General features: G+C 43.4%; 1 protein-coding gene across 2 annotated transcripts in view; it reads left to right on the top strand.

Moving 5' to 3' along the window:
- MAPk-Ak2 (MAP kinase-activated protein kinase 2) overlaps positions 1 to 15,586 on the top strand; it is a 272,929-nt gene that overhangs the window by 146,516 nt on the left and 110,827 nt on the right. For both annotated transcript variants that reach the window (XM_077629574.1, XM_077629575.1), the window contains exon 6: positions 1,532 to 1,607. In XM_077629574.1, coding sequence (XP_077485700.1) covers positions 1,532 to 1,607 — 76 coding nt within the window. The remainder of the gene's footprint in view (positions 1 to 1,531; positions 1,608 to 15,586) is intronic.

A 15,586-nucleotide genomic window follows, 5' to 3' on the forward strand; every position in this document is an offset into this window, starting at 1 on the left:
TACTTAGTTGAACTATTTGTTCGCGTTTGCTGCTTCCAGTTTGTGAAATATCTGCAGTGCTGATTCTGCCTGCACTGGAAAGCAGAGAACAATGACGCATACTGTGATGGTGTTTCATACATCAGCTGCAACGCTGTCAAAGCTCTTGTTTGCGCTGCCACCGAAAAGTAGTACCTTCCTTGTCATGAGCGAAACATAATAAATGCTTTGCCCACAGACTTATCGCATAACAGATTTGTCGTGAGCTTGATTAAATTGCTGACAACACGCTATAGCTTTCTTGTGCTTTGGACCGCTCTGCCACAAACCAAGCATGGAGTGACATGCCTGTGTTTACTTTTCCATGCGTCCATACCTTTCACGGTGTTGTACCGATGTATGTGTTTCTGTCCGCTCGATGGTTGGGAAATTTTTGCCCTGCCTTAGTTACAAAACCAGAGCACTTCCACGATTCCATGTTATGTTCCCACTTTGTACATGTCTGCTTGAGAATAATAGCCAGATGCAAGGGAAGTTGAGAATGTTGAACAATGTGAAACCCCGTTATAGCAAAGTGGTAAAAAAATCCTCAAATTGTTCGATATAGCCGAAATTTGTAATGAAATTTTGCAGAAAAACTCGCACTAGAGAAGTAAAACTTAGTTAGCGAAAGAATGGCAACTAGAAGAGGCTTTTTCCATAGTTTTAATACCATTTCGAATCCGCTCGCGGCAGCTGCAGAAAGCGGAGTGGCAGATGCCAGTTAAGTTGGCTTCTCCGCACAGCAACCCAGCAGTGCCAGCTAGGGTGGTTTCCTCGCGTTACAGTGGCATTGTGTGAAAAAATTGAATGCCAGGAAGACAGCTATTCTTGTTTTCACTGTCTGCGCTCCGTGACAGTCTATGTGAGCATAGGATGGCTGCTGGAGAGCTACATTGGACAGCGTTGCTGGTTCCGTGGCACTATACATGGGTGCCGATCGCCTAGCTACCAGCTGTTTTCGCCGCTATGTCTGAACCAAGGCACGAACGCTTGCCGCATCACCACTTCTCGCCCATGCAGTGAGGCAAAGCCTGCCACCTGCCATCTGAGCGGACACAGCTTGGTGCACAGCAGTCCGATATATATGTTTTATGGAAAACCGCATTCAATGTATAAAGTTAGAAATGTATGGGTTTGTTAAAAAAATTTAGGGACAGTTCTCAGTAGACAACAATTTGTAATATCCCTGCTCACTGAAATGAGGTGCGACTATAAATACTTGGAGTTTGTTTCAAGACCAACACATTGCAGCAATGCAGCTAAGCTCCCCTTTCCTTGGGTTTATTTATGTATTGACTCCATTATAGTCAGATATAACTCAAGAACAAAGGACCCCCTTCCAGCCATTGGCCGATTCTCATGAGTCTGCTAGAGTGACAATGCTGGGAGTGGCAGATAGCTGGAAGGGGGTCGTTCATTCTTGAGTTCTATCCGACTGTAGTCATGTTGCTTCAGGTGACGACTTAACACTGTCTGGTGTGAACAGCTTGTCCTCGTTGCCTCCTTTCAGCTCCCGAGGTGCTGGGTCCCGAGCGGTACGACAAGTCCTGCGACATGTGGTCCCTAGGGGTCATCATGTACATACTGTGAGTTGGAGCATGCATGTTTTTATGCTGGTTCTCAAAATACTGTTTTCCCCAGCTCCGCTCTATTTTCCTGTCAAAAGAAAGCACATTGCACTTTTGGAAAGATAAGCTGATAAAGGTGTGGTCCTGCAAGCATTCCATTACAGTATTCATGGGACGGCGCATCTAAGGTAAAACTCCCATTGTGCCGGCGGAGCATTCTCAACAGAGCTAGCGACGTGGTTCCACATGGTGCGCCAATTTCATGGCACTGGTGTGCACTTCGACGCACTCTGCTCAGCCACTCGAACCCGTGGTACAATTTTTCCTCAGGTTTGTTTCAAACTGGCAACGAATCTTTGTTACATTCGAAGTGTGGCAAAATTTACTTGGTTATGTGAGGCTATATGGATGCTAAGTTGTAGAAAGTAAAACAATTTGTTCCGTCTAGGTTTGAGTATATTCTAACATAAAACTAGATGTCTTGCAGTTTGTGTCACTGGCAGCAGATGTTGCTCACACCCCAAAGTTGAGGAAAATGGATTGAAGTTGACACAACAGTGTTGAAAACATGCGGCAAGCAGCCGGTGCAACTGCCTACCTACTCAAGTGCCTATTCAGCAGACAAGGGGAGGGAAATGACGAGCCATACGCAGAGACTGCAGGTTTAGATCCCGTGTGGTTGTCTTGTGAATTATATTTCACATAAAAAAATTATTTGACTACGTAATTCCCATTTATCAACATCCCGAAGGAGAAAACCAAAAAAACAAATTCCACTATGCATTTCTTGGTTTCAGTGGTTCATATGTATGACAGCCATTTGAGTAATGCTGGAAAGAGCAGGCATCCCATACGTGTGGCATCAGCGAATAGCTTCTTCGACTGTTTTCAAGACATTTTTAAATACATAACAATTCAAAATACATCCGTGACTACAAAAATGCAAACTTTGAGGCCATAAATCGTGAACTTGCTGCTTTTATCGATGTATACTTATCCTCTTTTCACGACCGTCCAATCGAAATTAACTGGAACCTTTTTAAGCACAAAATTGTGTCCCTGACAGATTCTTATGTGCCGCTGAGAAAAGTAATCGCTAACAAAAGTTCGCCCTGGTTTAGTTCTTCACTAAAAAGGCTATCTAACAAAAAGAAACGTCTGTTTCGCTCCGCCAAACTGTCCAATTCTGTGCCCTGGTGGGATGCTTATCAGTCCGCTGCATCTGAATATAAGTCAGCACTAAAACAAGCTAAGGAGTTATTTTTTAGTCATACTCTTCCATCGATACTATTAAATAGTCCCAAACAATTTTGAAACGTGGTTAAGAAAGCTGATCCATCTACAATTAATCTTAAAACTTTAGACGATCAAGTAATTCCCAGTGAAATGTGCGCTGATGTTCTTAATGATGTGTTTACAGCTTCTTTTACGAACAAATTAATTGCCAGAATTCCTCATTACCCACCCCACGACTTCTTGATTATGAACCTTATTATAATGGATTTTGTTGGTACCGAAAAAAATAATTGAACAGCTGAAGATGTCATCATCATGCGGAGTGGATAACATCAACTCGAAACTCTTGAAAAATACCGAAGTGTATGGACCTCCTGCATGTTTGTAAACAAACGAGGTGGCGCTGCAGTCACTAGCGAGCTCGTGGTAGGCAAAAGGTCGGGGAGCGGCGTCGCGGATAGGTGTTGTGCGCGGGTTTTCAAGGCTTGTAGGCGCGTTTCCAGTTTCTGCGAATCACAGCAATGGTCGATGCTTCCAACTTAGTAATTTGTCGAAGTACACGAGCTCGCGTTGTCCACGTGCGGGCTATAAAGAGAAATAGTTTGCCACTGTGTATTGTATATATGGTTAGTAGTAAACATGTAGAAAGCGTTCCTGCCGTTTATTTATGCGCTAGGCATTGAATAAAACAAGTTTTGACACTCTGCACTAGCCGGAATGATTTTACTTCGGGACAGTAGTGAGGGGAAGTGCTGGCGTTGTTTCGCCGGAGCAGACATGCGCTCATCGTCTGCTGACATACGTACGTGTCGCGCTGCGCGAACAGTGGGGACAGAGTCGTGTCCCCGATCTCCTGTCTCGCTTAGCGCTGTTTTTAGCCGCATGACCACGCACCAGCCAGGCCGACTTGTCCTCTTGTTAAGCTGGTCGATTTGGTGAAAATTTTTGATTTCTAGAATTATTTCCTTTCCTAGCCCTGAAGTCTAGTTTCGTGACGAAAAATTATAGCAAAATATTGAGTACAAATTTATAAATTACGCTTTTTAGAAGTGTGGTCGTCAAAAATTGTGAGGTAATTTCTTTGATTTCAGTGCCGCATTTCTTTGACCAAAGCGAAAGCAAAGATGCCATAAACGAGGGAATAAACTTTAAGGTTCGTTTTCTGACCTCTCACATTTTCTGCGACTGGATCACTCACCTTCGTAATTCGCATGAAAATCAAATGATTCCATTTGTCGCAAACTATTCCTGAGACGTTGAGGAGCGTAATAAATCTCTCGATTTTTTTCCCTACACGTGCAGTATTGTGTTAGTTATTTTTTGTAAGAAACGTTTTCATGTAACTATGCATGCATAAGTACTGATCATATAGAAAAACAACTAATCGCGTCATCATACAGAACAGGGCTTTATGCACATGCTGGCATAAAAAAAACTGCGCACTATCTACTCAATTAGAGACCTAGCTTGGGGGGACTTGACGACGGTGTTAATTATAATTACCCAGAACTGCGCCAGGTATAGCTATAAATAAAAGGAATGACTGAAACTAGCGTAGGAATTTCATATTTGCACCAAGTTTAGTTACAACGAAAACACTTTTCATGCCGCGTCCCCTCTCAATCTCGCCACGTGTCTGTTAGTAGCACGCCTGCGACTGCTTCTTTCCAAACAAGCTTCGCGATCATGTATTACCCCATGAAACATGACACATGCATGATGCAATGAAAAAGCATATGGCGTTTAGCACACTTAAGGTACGCTATTCTAAGCACACCAACGCGACCGCGCAAGATTGACACAACTTACCAGACTTCTTTCTACTCGAATGAAATAATTACGTCGTCATATCAAGAAACAGTTTCAAGTAACTATTAAATGTCACAAAACGCGCCATTTAAACATGGTGTGCTATTAACAAAAAAACGCATTCCTTGGGGGCGAGTGAACCTGTCGGCGCCCCGTGCACTCCGGCTCAAGGTGATAAGTACGTGTGCAGCTACATATGTCTTTTTTTTCCTTGAGCAATTATCAGCCTACTATCCTGAAGTTCAGGTGAGTGAACGCAGTAACTTGCATGCATTAAGTGCATTGAGTGGCAGTGCCTATCGACTCCCAGACTTCGCGCTTTACTACCGTGGCCCAATGCCTGTTAGCCAGTTTCCGAATGCGGCATTTATGCGCGAGAAACCTATCGAGGCTAATTTAATATTTTTTTATGCTACTACGCGGATCCAGCAGTGACGCAGCTGGTCAATATATGCTGCTTCTGCAGTGCACAGGCTTGAAGCAGCCGCCGGTAACTGCGGCAGCTGCGGTAGGCACGGGCAAGCGGAACCTGTTTTGCCTACCATGCGAAAGTCGCTGCTAACATCAGCGCCACCGCATCTTCGTGACGTCGCGGGGTGAAGGAGGTTCATAGTGCTATTATTGTTGCTGAACTCTTTCAACAATCTCGAGTCTGGCTGTGTTCCTAGCGACTGGAACGTGGGCAAGTCTTGAAAATGAGGTAGCAACGATCAATACTTTAAAAACGGAACTGGAGTACGTGAAGTCGACTGTAACTAAACTGGAAGGCGCTGTTTCATACCTGGTAAATAAAACAGACGACCCGGAAAACAGGAGCCGTAGGAACAACCTGCTTATTTACGGAATAGAAGAGAATGAAGAATCAGAAGCAGACCTTAGGGACAAAATACTAACAAAGGAAATTTTTGACGAGAAGTTAGGATTGGTAATAAACAGCATAGAAAGGTGTCACAGAATAGGTATGAAATCAACAAAGAATCGCCCTGTCATCATAAAATTTAGTGACTACCGAGAAAAGGCTTCAATAATGAAGGCATGTCCAAAGTTGAAAGGCACAGATTTTTCGGTTAGTGAAGACTCCTCAAAAAGAATTCATGACGTCAGAAAAAAGTTATGGGAAAGGGCATCTCGGGAAAAGAGCAATGGTGCTAAGGTTAAGCTGGTGTTTGACAAGCTTAGCATTGACAGTAACATGTTCGGATGGGATAATGCAAGAAACAATCGGTATAAAATCCCGAGGAATCAAAAGTGACACCAGAAAGGGAACAGTCGGGTTTTCAAAATCCTTAACGTAAATTGTCTCAGCGTTGTAAACAAAGCTGCAGAACTTGAAGGCATGCTGTTCTTACACGACGCGAACGTTGCCATGCTTACTGAGACCTGGTTAAGCAATGAAATATTTGACAGTGAATTTGTTCCCAAAGACTATAAGGTTTTTCGTGGCGACCGGGACAGAAGAGGTGGAGGAGTGGCAATTTTAATGAAATCATCATTGCAATTTTTCAGGATGCCTGATGCTCAAGGCATTGAAGCCATGTTTTGCAAACCATACATCCACAAGGTTCGCTTTGTTCTTGGCGCTTTTTACAGGCCTCCCAACTCTTCTGTTACAGTCTTGGAAAACTTAAGAGCATATTTACAATGCCATGTAAGAAGAGACGATCGACTAATACTGGCTGGTGATTTCAACTTGCCTAACATTGACTGGCACACCTTTTCATCATGCTCTGCCCAAAACGCTGATACCGTAATAAGAAGTACTTGCAACTGGGCTTGTTGATGCATATTTGTGAAAGACATAAGAGTGCAAACTGGCAACACGGACGAGGAAGGGAACAGGACGAGCGCTACACTTTGAAAGTGTAGTGCTCGTCCTGTTCCCTTCCTCGTCCGTGTTGCCAGTTTGTGATACCGTAATGCTCGACATTGTGTTGTTCACATTTGACCTGCTGCAAGTAGTGAACAATTTTACGAGAGTGCAAGGGGCCGCAGGATCTATTCTAGATCTATTTTTGTAAGTGGTGCCATCCGCAACTTCATAACCTGTGACGTCACAGACGGAATATCTGATCACAAAGCTGTGCTGCTGTGCTTGTCAAATGTGTACCCAGATCGACAAACTAGCGCGCAATGTTTTCCCAATTTTTCGCGTGCGGAAGACGAATATTCTGGATGTGCTTGATTCATGTTTTGATAATTTTAGGAATAGCTCAGATAGTGTTAATGACTTGCCCAGCATTTCGTGGTCGTCTGAAGTGCCTGTATTGAGCCCTTTTTCATCCCAGAGTCATGATTTTTTAGATCTTTGTTCCACCTTTTCCTTAAGTCAACTCGTGACTAAGCCCACCAGGTCACTCAACCATAGTGCGAACACCTTGGACCTTATTCTAACCACAAGCCCAGACCTTGTGTCTCCAATATCTTACCTGCCTGGTTTAATTGACCACGTAGTGTTAGCATTTGAAATTAGAGTCGCGAAAGTTAAATCAAGTAATACCTTTAAAACCATTTTCGATTACAGCAGAGCTAACTTTGAACAAATTAACAATGACTTGGCCATCTTCCTAGATTTATTCAAGACACATTTTTCAGATCGAAGTGTGAATACTAACTGGAATATTTTTAAATCCAAAGTCAATGAATTGATTTTGAAACACGTACCGAAACGTGTAATCACTTCGGTTGCTAACACACCCTGGTGTAACTCCTACTTGCGCCGATTATCTAACCGAAAGAAGTGCTTTTATCGAGCGGCTAAACTGGCTCCTTCCGATGACCGTTGGGCAGTGTATAAAAAAGCTAACAAAACTTGCGTTCTGGCATTGAAACAAGCAAAAACTTGCTTCATGCTGACAACACTACCACGCATGCTCAGTGATAACCCTAAAAAATTCTGGCGCGTTGTTAATCCTTCTTCAAAGACCTCAATAACACTGACTCTAGCGGAGCATCTATCACTGAGCCTGAATGTACAACCATTTTGAATGATATATTTTGCAAGAATTTTGTCTCTAGTGATGGGTCATTTTTACCGAATCCGCCCTTCTACAATTATTTGCCTATGAATTCAATTGTTATTAATAGTTGTGGTATTGAGAGCATTATTGAGTCTTTGAAGGTGTCTGCAAGTCCATGTGTTGACCTTATGAATGCCAAGTTTCTCAAGTGTACAATGGTTTACTCTTCACTGTGTTTGTTAATAATTTTTCAACAGTGCATTGACACAGGTGAATATCCTGACGATTGGCAAGTTGGGAAGGTGGTTCCACTTCATAAATCTGGTAGTACCGCTTCCCCATATAATCACCGCCCGATATCACTTACCAGTATCCGATGCAAAATCCTAGAGCACATTCTTTACTCCGAAATTTTCCACTTTCTGGATTCAAATTCGTTTCTTTCACACGCACAACACGGCTTCCGAAAAACATTGTCTTGTGAAACGCAACTAATTACCTTTGCGCATAAGCTCCACCTAATTCTTGACCGACGCAACCTTGCTGATTGCATTTTCTTAGATTTTGCCAAGGCATTCGACAAAGTTTTCCACAAACTACTACTCTTAAAATTAGTGCAACTTAACCTTGACCCCAAAATTATTACGTGGCTAGAACACTTGCTTTGTCATCGTTCTCAGTTTGTATCTTGTAACTATTATACTTCATCTTCTAGCGCGGTCAACTCTGGAGTGCCTCAAGGCTCGGTTTTGAGTCCTCTTCTTTTCTTGATCTACACTAATGACTTACCCCAGCACGTTACTTCTAACATGTATCTATTTGCCGATGACTGTGTTGTGCTCAGAGAAATTACTAGTGACCAGGATGTTAACACGTTACAAACTGATCTTAACGCTATTTTCGATTGGTGCAGTCACTGGCACATGTCACTTAATATCAATAAATGTAAAGTCTTGCGCGTATCCCGTAGAGAGTCAAGTCCAGCTGCTTACCTTTTTAATAACACTATCCTTAAGTCAAGTAACATCTTACCGCTACCTTGGCGTACATATTACGTCAGACCTAACATGGTCCCTTCATATTAACCATATGATATCTAAAGCCAATCGGATGCTCGGATATCTGCGACATAATTTTTCTTCTGCCCCAGTATCACTAAAATTGCTCCTTTACAAAACATTAGTCCGCCCTAAACCTAAGTATGCCTCCTCTGTATGGGAACCAAGCTGTGCTAAGCTAACTAACTCACTCGAATTTGTTCAGAATAATTTTACTCGATTCATTCTTCATAACTACATTCGGACTGCCAGTATCTCTACTATGAAACAAACCTTAAGTCTACCGTCACTTGCCTCTCGCCGCTATAATTCTCGCCTTTACCTTTTTCACAAAATATACTTCCAGAACACCCACCTGCGCAATGAACTAATCTCTAATCCGTGCTATCATTCTGCTCGTGTTGACCACTCTCATTAAGTTGATATTATCTCTTGCTGTACTAATGCCTGTTCCCACAGCTTTATTCCCTGCACATCACAGGATTGGAACCGCCTTCCTGGACTTATTGCCGCCATTGAAGACTATGATCGTTTTAAAAATGCAGTAGCTAACATTTTATAATTAAGAGCCTAATCAACTTGTATATTTTATTTTTTGCTACGTTGCTTGCTTTTGTTTAATGTGTTATCATTTTTATCACTCCCCTCTGTAATGCCAAACGGCCCTGAGGGTATTAGTAAATGAAATGAAATAAATGAAATGGTGTGGGGCACAACTGGTGTGACAAACTTGCTGAAACTACATTTGCTACAAAAAAGAGCTGTGCGTTACATAGCTGATGTCCATTATACATACCCCACAGAACCACTTTTTTCTAAATATGAAATTCTACCTGTGTTTCGGTTTTACAATTATAGGTTGATGTTGCGCTACAAAGGTTTTGTAAAATTTGGCATTGATGATATAATTCATCTGGCAAAACTCCCAGAGAATACAAATATTCGTCAGACCCGACATAAAGAAATGTGGTTTGTACCCACACCGAGAACCTCCTATGATCAACAATCTTTATCTTATACATTACCTTCCCTGTTATGCTTATTAGACCGACAAAATTTTGATGCCTCCAGGAACCAAAACTCTCGCATTAAACGTTTTTGTCAAGGTATTTATTTGCAAGACTAGACCATGGCTTTTTATTCTCCTATTTTGTTCACCACTGTTGTTTATGTGTGTTGATTATTTGTATTACCTTTTTTTTGCTTGTCTGATTGCTTGTCGTCTTGTTTTCACTCTGTATTACCCGTTGCTTTGTGATGCTTTTTTCATTTCTTGTGTATGACTGGCCGTCATCTTGCTGTCATGCCAACTTGCAAGGGGTTGGAACCTCGTCAAGCTGTCCGAGCTTTTAGTCCCGTACTTTTCCTTTTCCAAGGAAATAAAATGATTGATTGATTGATTGATTGATTGAATAGTTCTATGCAAATCTATACAGTAGCTAGCTAATGTAATCAGAGTGTTAATGAGAGAGGCAGAAGCTCACAGTAATGGGATATCCCGCCAGTAACGTAAGAGGAAGTAAAGAAAGCCTTAGGAGCAATGCAAAGGGGAAAAGCAGCTGGTGAGGATCAGGTAACAGCAGATCTGTTGAAGGAAGGAGGAGGGGAGATTGTGCTAGAAAAACTAGCCACCCTGTATACGCAATGCGTTATGACCTCGACCGTACCAGAAGCTTGGAGGAACGCTAGCTAACATTTTCTTAATTCATAAGAAAATAGGCGCCAAGGACCTGAAAAATTACAGAAAAATTTCATGCCAATCAGCTTACTGTTCGTTGCCTACAAGGTATTTACTAAGGTAATCGCTAATAGAGTCAGGGCAACCGTAGACTTCAATCAACCAAATGATCAGGCAGGGTTTCGTAAAGGATATTCCGCAATAGATCATATTCACACTATCAATCAGGTGGTAGAGAAATGCGCAGAATATAACCAACCCCTATATATAGCATTCATTGATTACATGAAAGCATTTGACTTGGTGGAAACCTCGGCAGTCATATAGGCATTGCGGAATCAGGGCGTAGAGCCTTATTTGAAAATACTGGAAGATGTATAGTAACAACACAGCTACCATAGTCCTCCATAAAGTCGGCAATAAAATTCCAATAAGGAAGGGCGTCAGGCAAGGAGACATGATCTCACCAGTGCTAGTCACCGCCTATTTACAGGAGGTATTCTGAGGCCTGGATTGGGAGCAGATGGGGATAAGAGCTAATGGAGAATACCTAAATAATCTGTCATTCGCTGATGACATTGTCTTGCTAAGTCACTCAGTAGATGAATTGTAAAGCATGATCAGTGGGTTAGACAGGCAGAGCAGAACGGTGGGCCTCAAAATTAACATGCAGAAAACGAAAGTAATGTTCAACAGTCTAGCAAGTCGAGGGTTTCACGGAAACCCGTCTGGTCGGGGGTGTACATGAAGAAGGCAGAACACCGACCAAAATAAAAATCAGCTTTTAATTGACGTTTGGGCTCCTACACGGGAGCCTTGTTCACAAAGAGGTGCAGACGTGAAAGGCTGGCTCTTTACGCTTGGAAATGTGCCCTAGGTAGCAGGCGTATCCACTAGCAAGTGCCCTGTCTGTGTGTTTAAATGTGTGTTCGGTTGTCTGAATGATTAAAGATTGTGGACTGCTTTGGAGGTTCTTTTATGTTTTTAAAATGCGCTTTTCTCAAATCTATGTCACTCTCCTTGCTTTTCAGAATGTTTGGCGAGTTAATTCGATGAAGCTTTCTTGTTTGCAACATCTTACTGGTGTTGTCTCAAATTTTTAACAAAGTTTCCAGTTTCACCAACATACACATGGTTACAGTCTCTGCACGGTATACTGTACACTGCGTCCGGAAATTTTTCTTTTATCAGGCTGTCATTTACGCGGGCGTGCCGCAACTTTTTCACTGGCCTGTGTGACGCCTCAACATCATAGGATCGCAAGATGCATGCCAAGGTTTCGCTGACTCAGGGCACATATGGCACAGGTGCACGTTTTTTGGCAGCTGGGCCACTGTCAGATGGCAACCACTGATCTCCTGTGAGAGGCTGGGTGAGGGGAGTTAAAGTGAAGATAGCGGCCAGTATAAGTGCTGTTACTGCACACTTCGAATGAGAGCGCGGATTGGCTTTGTTTCACTAAGGCATCCAAAAATGGAAGCTGTCCATGGCTCTTTCGATGTTGTTAAGGTGCGCTGTAAAAATCAAGTAAAGCGTTCTTCGTGATAGTAGAAAAGCAGTCATCGACATATTTCATAGAAATCTTTGGTTGTGGGCTGAATGAAACTAGTGCATGGCTTTCCAACCATGTTAGGTTTGCGGCAGTAACAGAAACCGAAGCACCCATGGCTGTGCCGTGAACCTGTTTGTAAAAGAAGTGGTCGAAAGTAAAATAGGTGTTACTCAGGCAGAAATGCAGGAGTCGCCTGAGATCTGGCACATTGATTTCCGACCTGCCAGTTAAAGTGGCGTCAGATTCCAGGGCAGCCGCACAAACCTTGACTGCGAAGTCATTTGGAATGCTCGGGAAGAGCAAGTCCAACTTGATGACTGTGATGTGTGTCGAAATATTGGGGGTCAGCCTTCTGCCCCCCCACACTCCCAATCCGTGGATGCAGCGTTCCCGCTCGCTAACCGTGGAGGGGTTCGTGCTCGAGGGAACAAAGGGAAGGGACGACAAAGCGTGAACACTCATATGCTATTTATTACACTTGCAATTAATACACAGAGCAGGCCAGCTAGCTACAAAACATCAACGAGGCATTCCTTGGAAATAGAAGGCTACGTAAGAAGGACTTCCGACTTACCGGCTGGGGCAGGGGTGCGTCTTCTGAAGTATCGGCGGCGGACATTTGTATGCGCCGACAATGGCGGCCGGGTTTTCCTGTGTGCACTGTATTCTTGGGGCAGAGCCATCCCGAGCATTTGCTGGGGAAGGTGCCGAGAGTGGGCGTTGGCTGTGCTCACTTCGCTGCCTGGAACCAGAAGTCCAGCGGCAAGGTGCGACGGATCTCTGTGCACCTGCCGTGGAAGGTGACGATAGCGTGCGGCTGCAATTGCTAGTGACGCTGTCCGGATCCCGAAGAGGCTCTAATCGGTTCCGCGGAGTTCCGCGCAGTCTTCGAGGTGGCGCTTCCGTTGCTGTTTCCGCTTCTCCCGTGAGGGAGACTTCCCTCCTCGCCCAACCGGTGCTGCCCTGACGCCTAACGATGACAATGGGCAACGTAGAAATGGAGAGGGGAAATAGGTTCTCCACCCATGATGGTCTCTCTTGATGTCAAGACGCACGTTTCGAACTTTTTCTATAAAGTCAGCAGAATGACGCACATTGGGAGGGGGTTCTTCTGACAAGCGGAACCAGTATGCGGTGCAGGAAGCCGGAGAGCTTGTAGATGGGTGAACAGGTGAAATCCATGATAGGCCTCATTAAAACATCGGTTTTGTGTATCTTAAGGCTGGTTCACATGTAACTGACTGAGCAAGTGAGTGGCGCGTCGCAGCGAAAATTTCCAATTTGTTGGAGCCTCGCCGCTCATCGCAACGACGACTCGAAACAGGTTTTTCCGTCGTGGCGGCAGGATTCGCTAGAATTTTCGCTTGTATGTGAAACAGGCTTTAGGGAGGCCATACAATGCCGGTGCTGAGCCATTGTGACATAGTAGCGCAAAGTATAGGAACTTGTGTTGAGGTGGCACTGCGCGAAAGACATCCGATAGAAGCTTCTGCAACAGTGTCTGTATCTTTGCCATTGGGTCCTTCTTGAGACGCACGTAAGTGCTCTGGTCATTCAGCGGTGCCAGCATTCTAGCAAGTCTAGCAAGGGAACAGCTGTTCACAATTGGTAGCGAGTTGCTGGAAGTGGTAAAGGAATACTTAGGGCAGGTAGTCGATCCGTATCATGAGAGAGAAATAACTAGAATAAGAATGGGATGGAGCGCATATGGCAGGTTCTCTCACATCATGAATGCCAATTTGCCAGTATCCCTCAAGAGCAAAGTCTACAACAGGTGTATCTTACCAGTGCTCACCTATGGGGCAGAAATGTGGAGGATAATGAAAAGGGTTCAGCTCAAGTTAAGGACAACACAGCGATCTGTGGATAGAAAAATGATAGGTGTAATGTTAAGAGAATGGAAATGGGCAGAGTGGATGAGGGAACAATTGCGGATTAATTACATCCTAATCGAAATCAACAGGAAGAAATGGGCTTGGGCCGGGCATGGAATGCGAAGGCAAGATAACCGCTGGTCAAGCGTAGCAGGGGGCAGCAGAAAGTTAGGTGGGCAAATGAGATTAAGAAGTTTGCGGGCATACTGTGGGCGCAGCTGGCAAAGGATAGGGTTAATGGGAGAGACATGCGAAAGGCCTTTGCCCTGCAGTGGGTGAAGGAAGGCTGATTATGCTGATGGATGGACATGCAGAACTGACGGGACCAATACCTCACTTCTAATTAACCGAAAATTCCAATTAATTGTCTTAAAATTATCAGGAGTCGACTGTACCACTTTGCACCATGCAACATGAAGGGTGGAGTCAAATTTGTCTGCCGGAATCTGCAAGTTTTATAGTCGCTGCCCAGAGGTCCTTGAGGGTATTGGTAAGCACTAGCACAATGAAGAAAGGGATGAACACACAGGACGAAGCGCTTCTAACAACTGTTTGTCAGGAGAAACATGAGTATATACTCACATCAACATCATATCATGCGCAGAAGAGGGAAGAGCACAGCGTGCTAACAAGAGTGATAAGAAGAACGAAAAAAATCGAAAACGATCAACACATGTGCTTACGACAGCCTGAGGTAGTCCAATTCAGTTCTGCCCAACATAACCGAAGGCAAGCTCACGCATTGGTTATCTGGAGCAGTATGCGTAGCGAAAGCTTTGATAATTTTGCGTTCCTTTCTGTTTGTAGCACGGCCTATTACCTTGGTGTTTTTAGTATTCGGGTGCATTTACAGTGCGTGCAATGAGGTGCCAGATTGCCGTACTTTGCGACTTGTTCACATGATCTTTTGGGTTCTCTAAGCTTCTTGTTGAGGCACCTGCCCGTTTGCCCAACATAGGTTCGTTGACAGCTAAGTGGAATGTTGTAAATCACCTTTCCGTCACACTCTACATATGTGATTTTGTGTTTGATGTTGCACCCCGGTTTCTTTTTGTGGTTCCCTTTCTCGTTGACCTTTTTGCAGATTCCAATGGGCTTATTGGAAGCTGAAGAAACCACCTTAACTCTGTACTTTCTATCTGTCTTCTTTATTTTGCAATGCCACCAAGTAATTTCTCTGGTAGCCGCTCGCCCTCAACCTGGAGACTTGTTAATACTGTGCCATATTGAGTGGGGACACATTTTTTCTTTTCTTTCTTTATTGATACTGTCAGCCATGTTTAAGGGCCATTACAGGAGTGGAAACCACAAAAATAAAGCAATTCCAACAAATCAAATAAGGGTAACACACAGTGCATGCAAACAACTGGTCACACTGGATAAAAAAATAAAGTATGCGGCTACACGTATGGATTAACACTGAAAACACAGAACAGCAGCAATGTATGTAATCCATACAGCACATTATGGCACACGCAGGCACACAAAAATAAAAACAATTGCGAAACTCAAGCGTCCTTATAGATATTTGAAGGACAATGCTAAACACAGACAAGTCAAAAGCATAAATTTGCTAGTGCACTGCACTTCCGGAATATATAACACTGTCTAAATTATCCAAGAAAGCATTGAGGGAATCAGACTTAACTAGCGAATTAGGTAGCATGTTCCATTCTTTTATAGTTCTAGGAAAGAAACTATACTTAAATGCATCATTACAGGTTATTGGAGGTAATATGCATGCTGTGGCAGTGTCTAGAGGTTTCATTAGTGAGAATATTAAAATAGTTGCCCTGTTGATATTTATTTCATTGTTTATGATAAGGAATAGAA

The sequence above is a fragment of the Amblyomma americanum genome, chromosome 7 (assembly GCF_052857255.1).
Source record: "Amblyomma americanum isolate KBUSLIRL-KWMA chromosome 7, ASM5285725v1, whole genome shotgun sequence".
Lineage (NCBI taxonomy): Eukaryota > Metazoa > Arthropoda > Arachnida > Ixodida > Ixodidae > Amblyomma > Amblyomma americanum.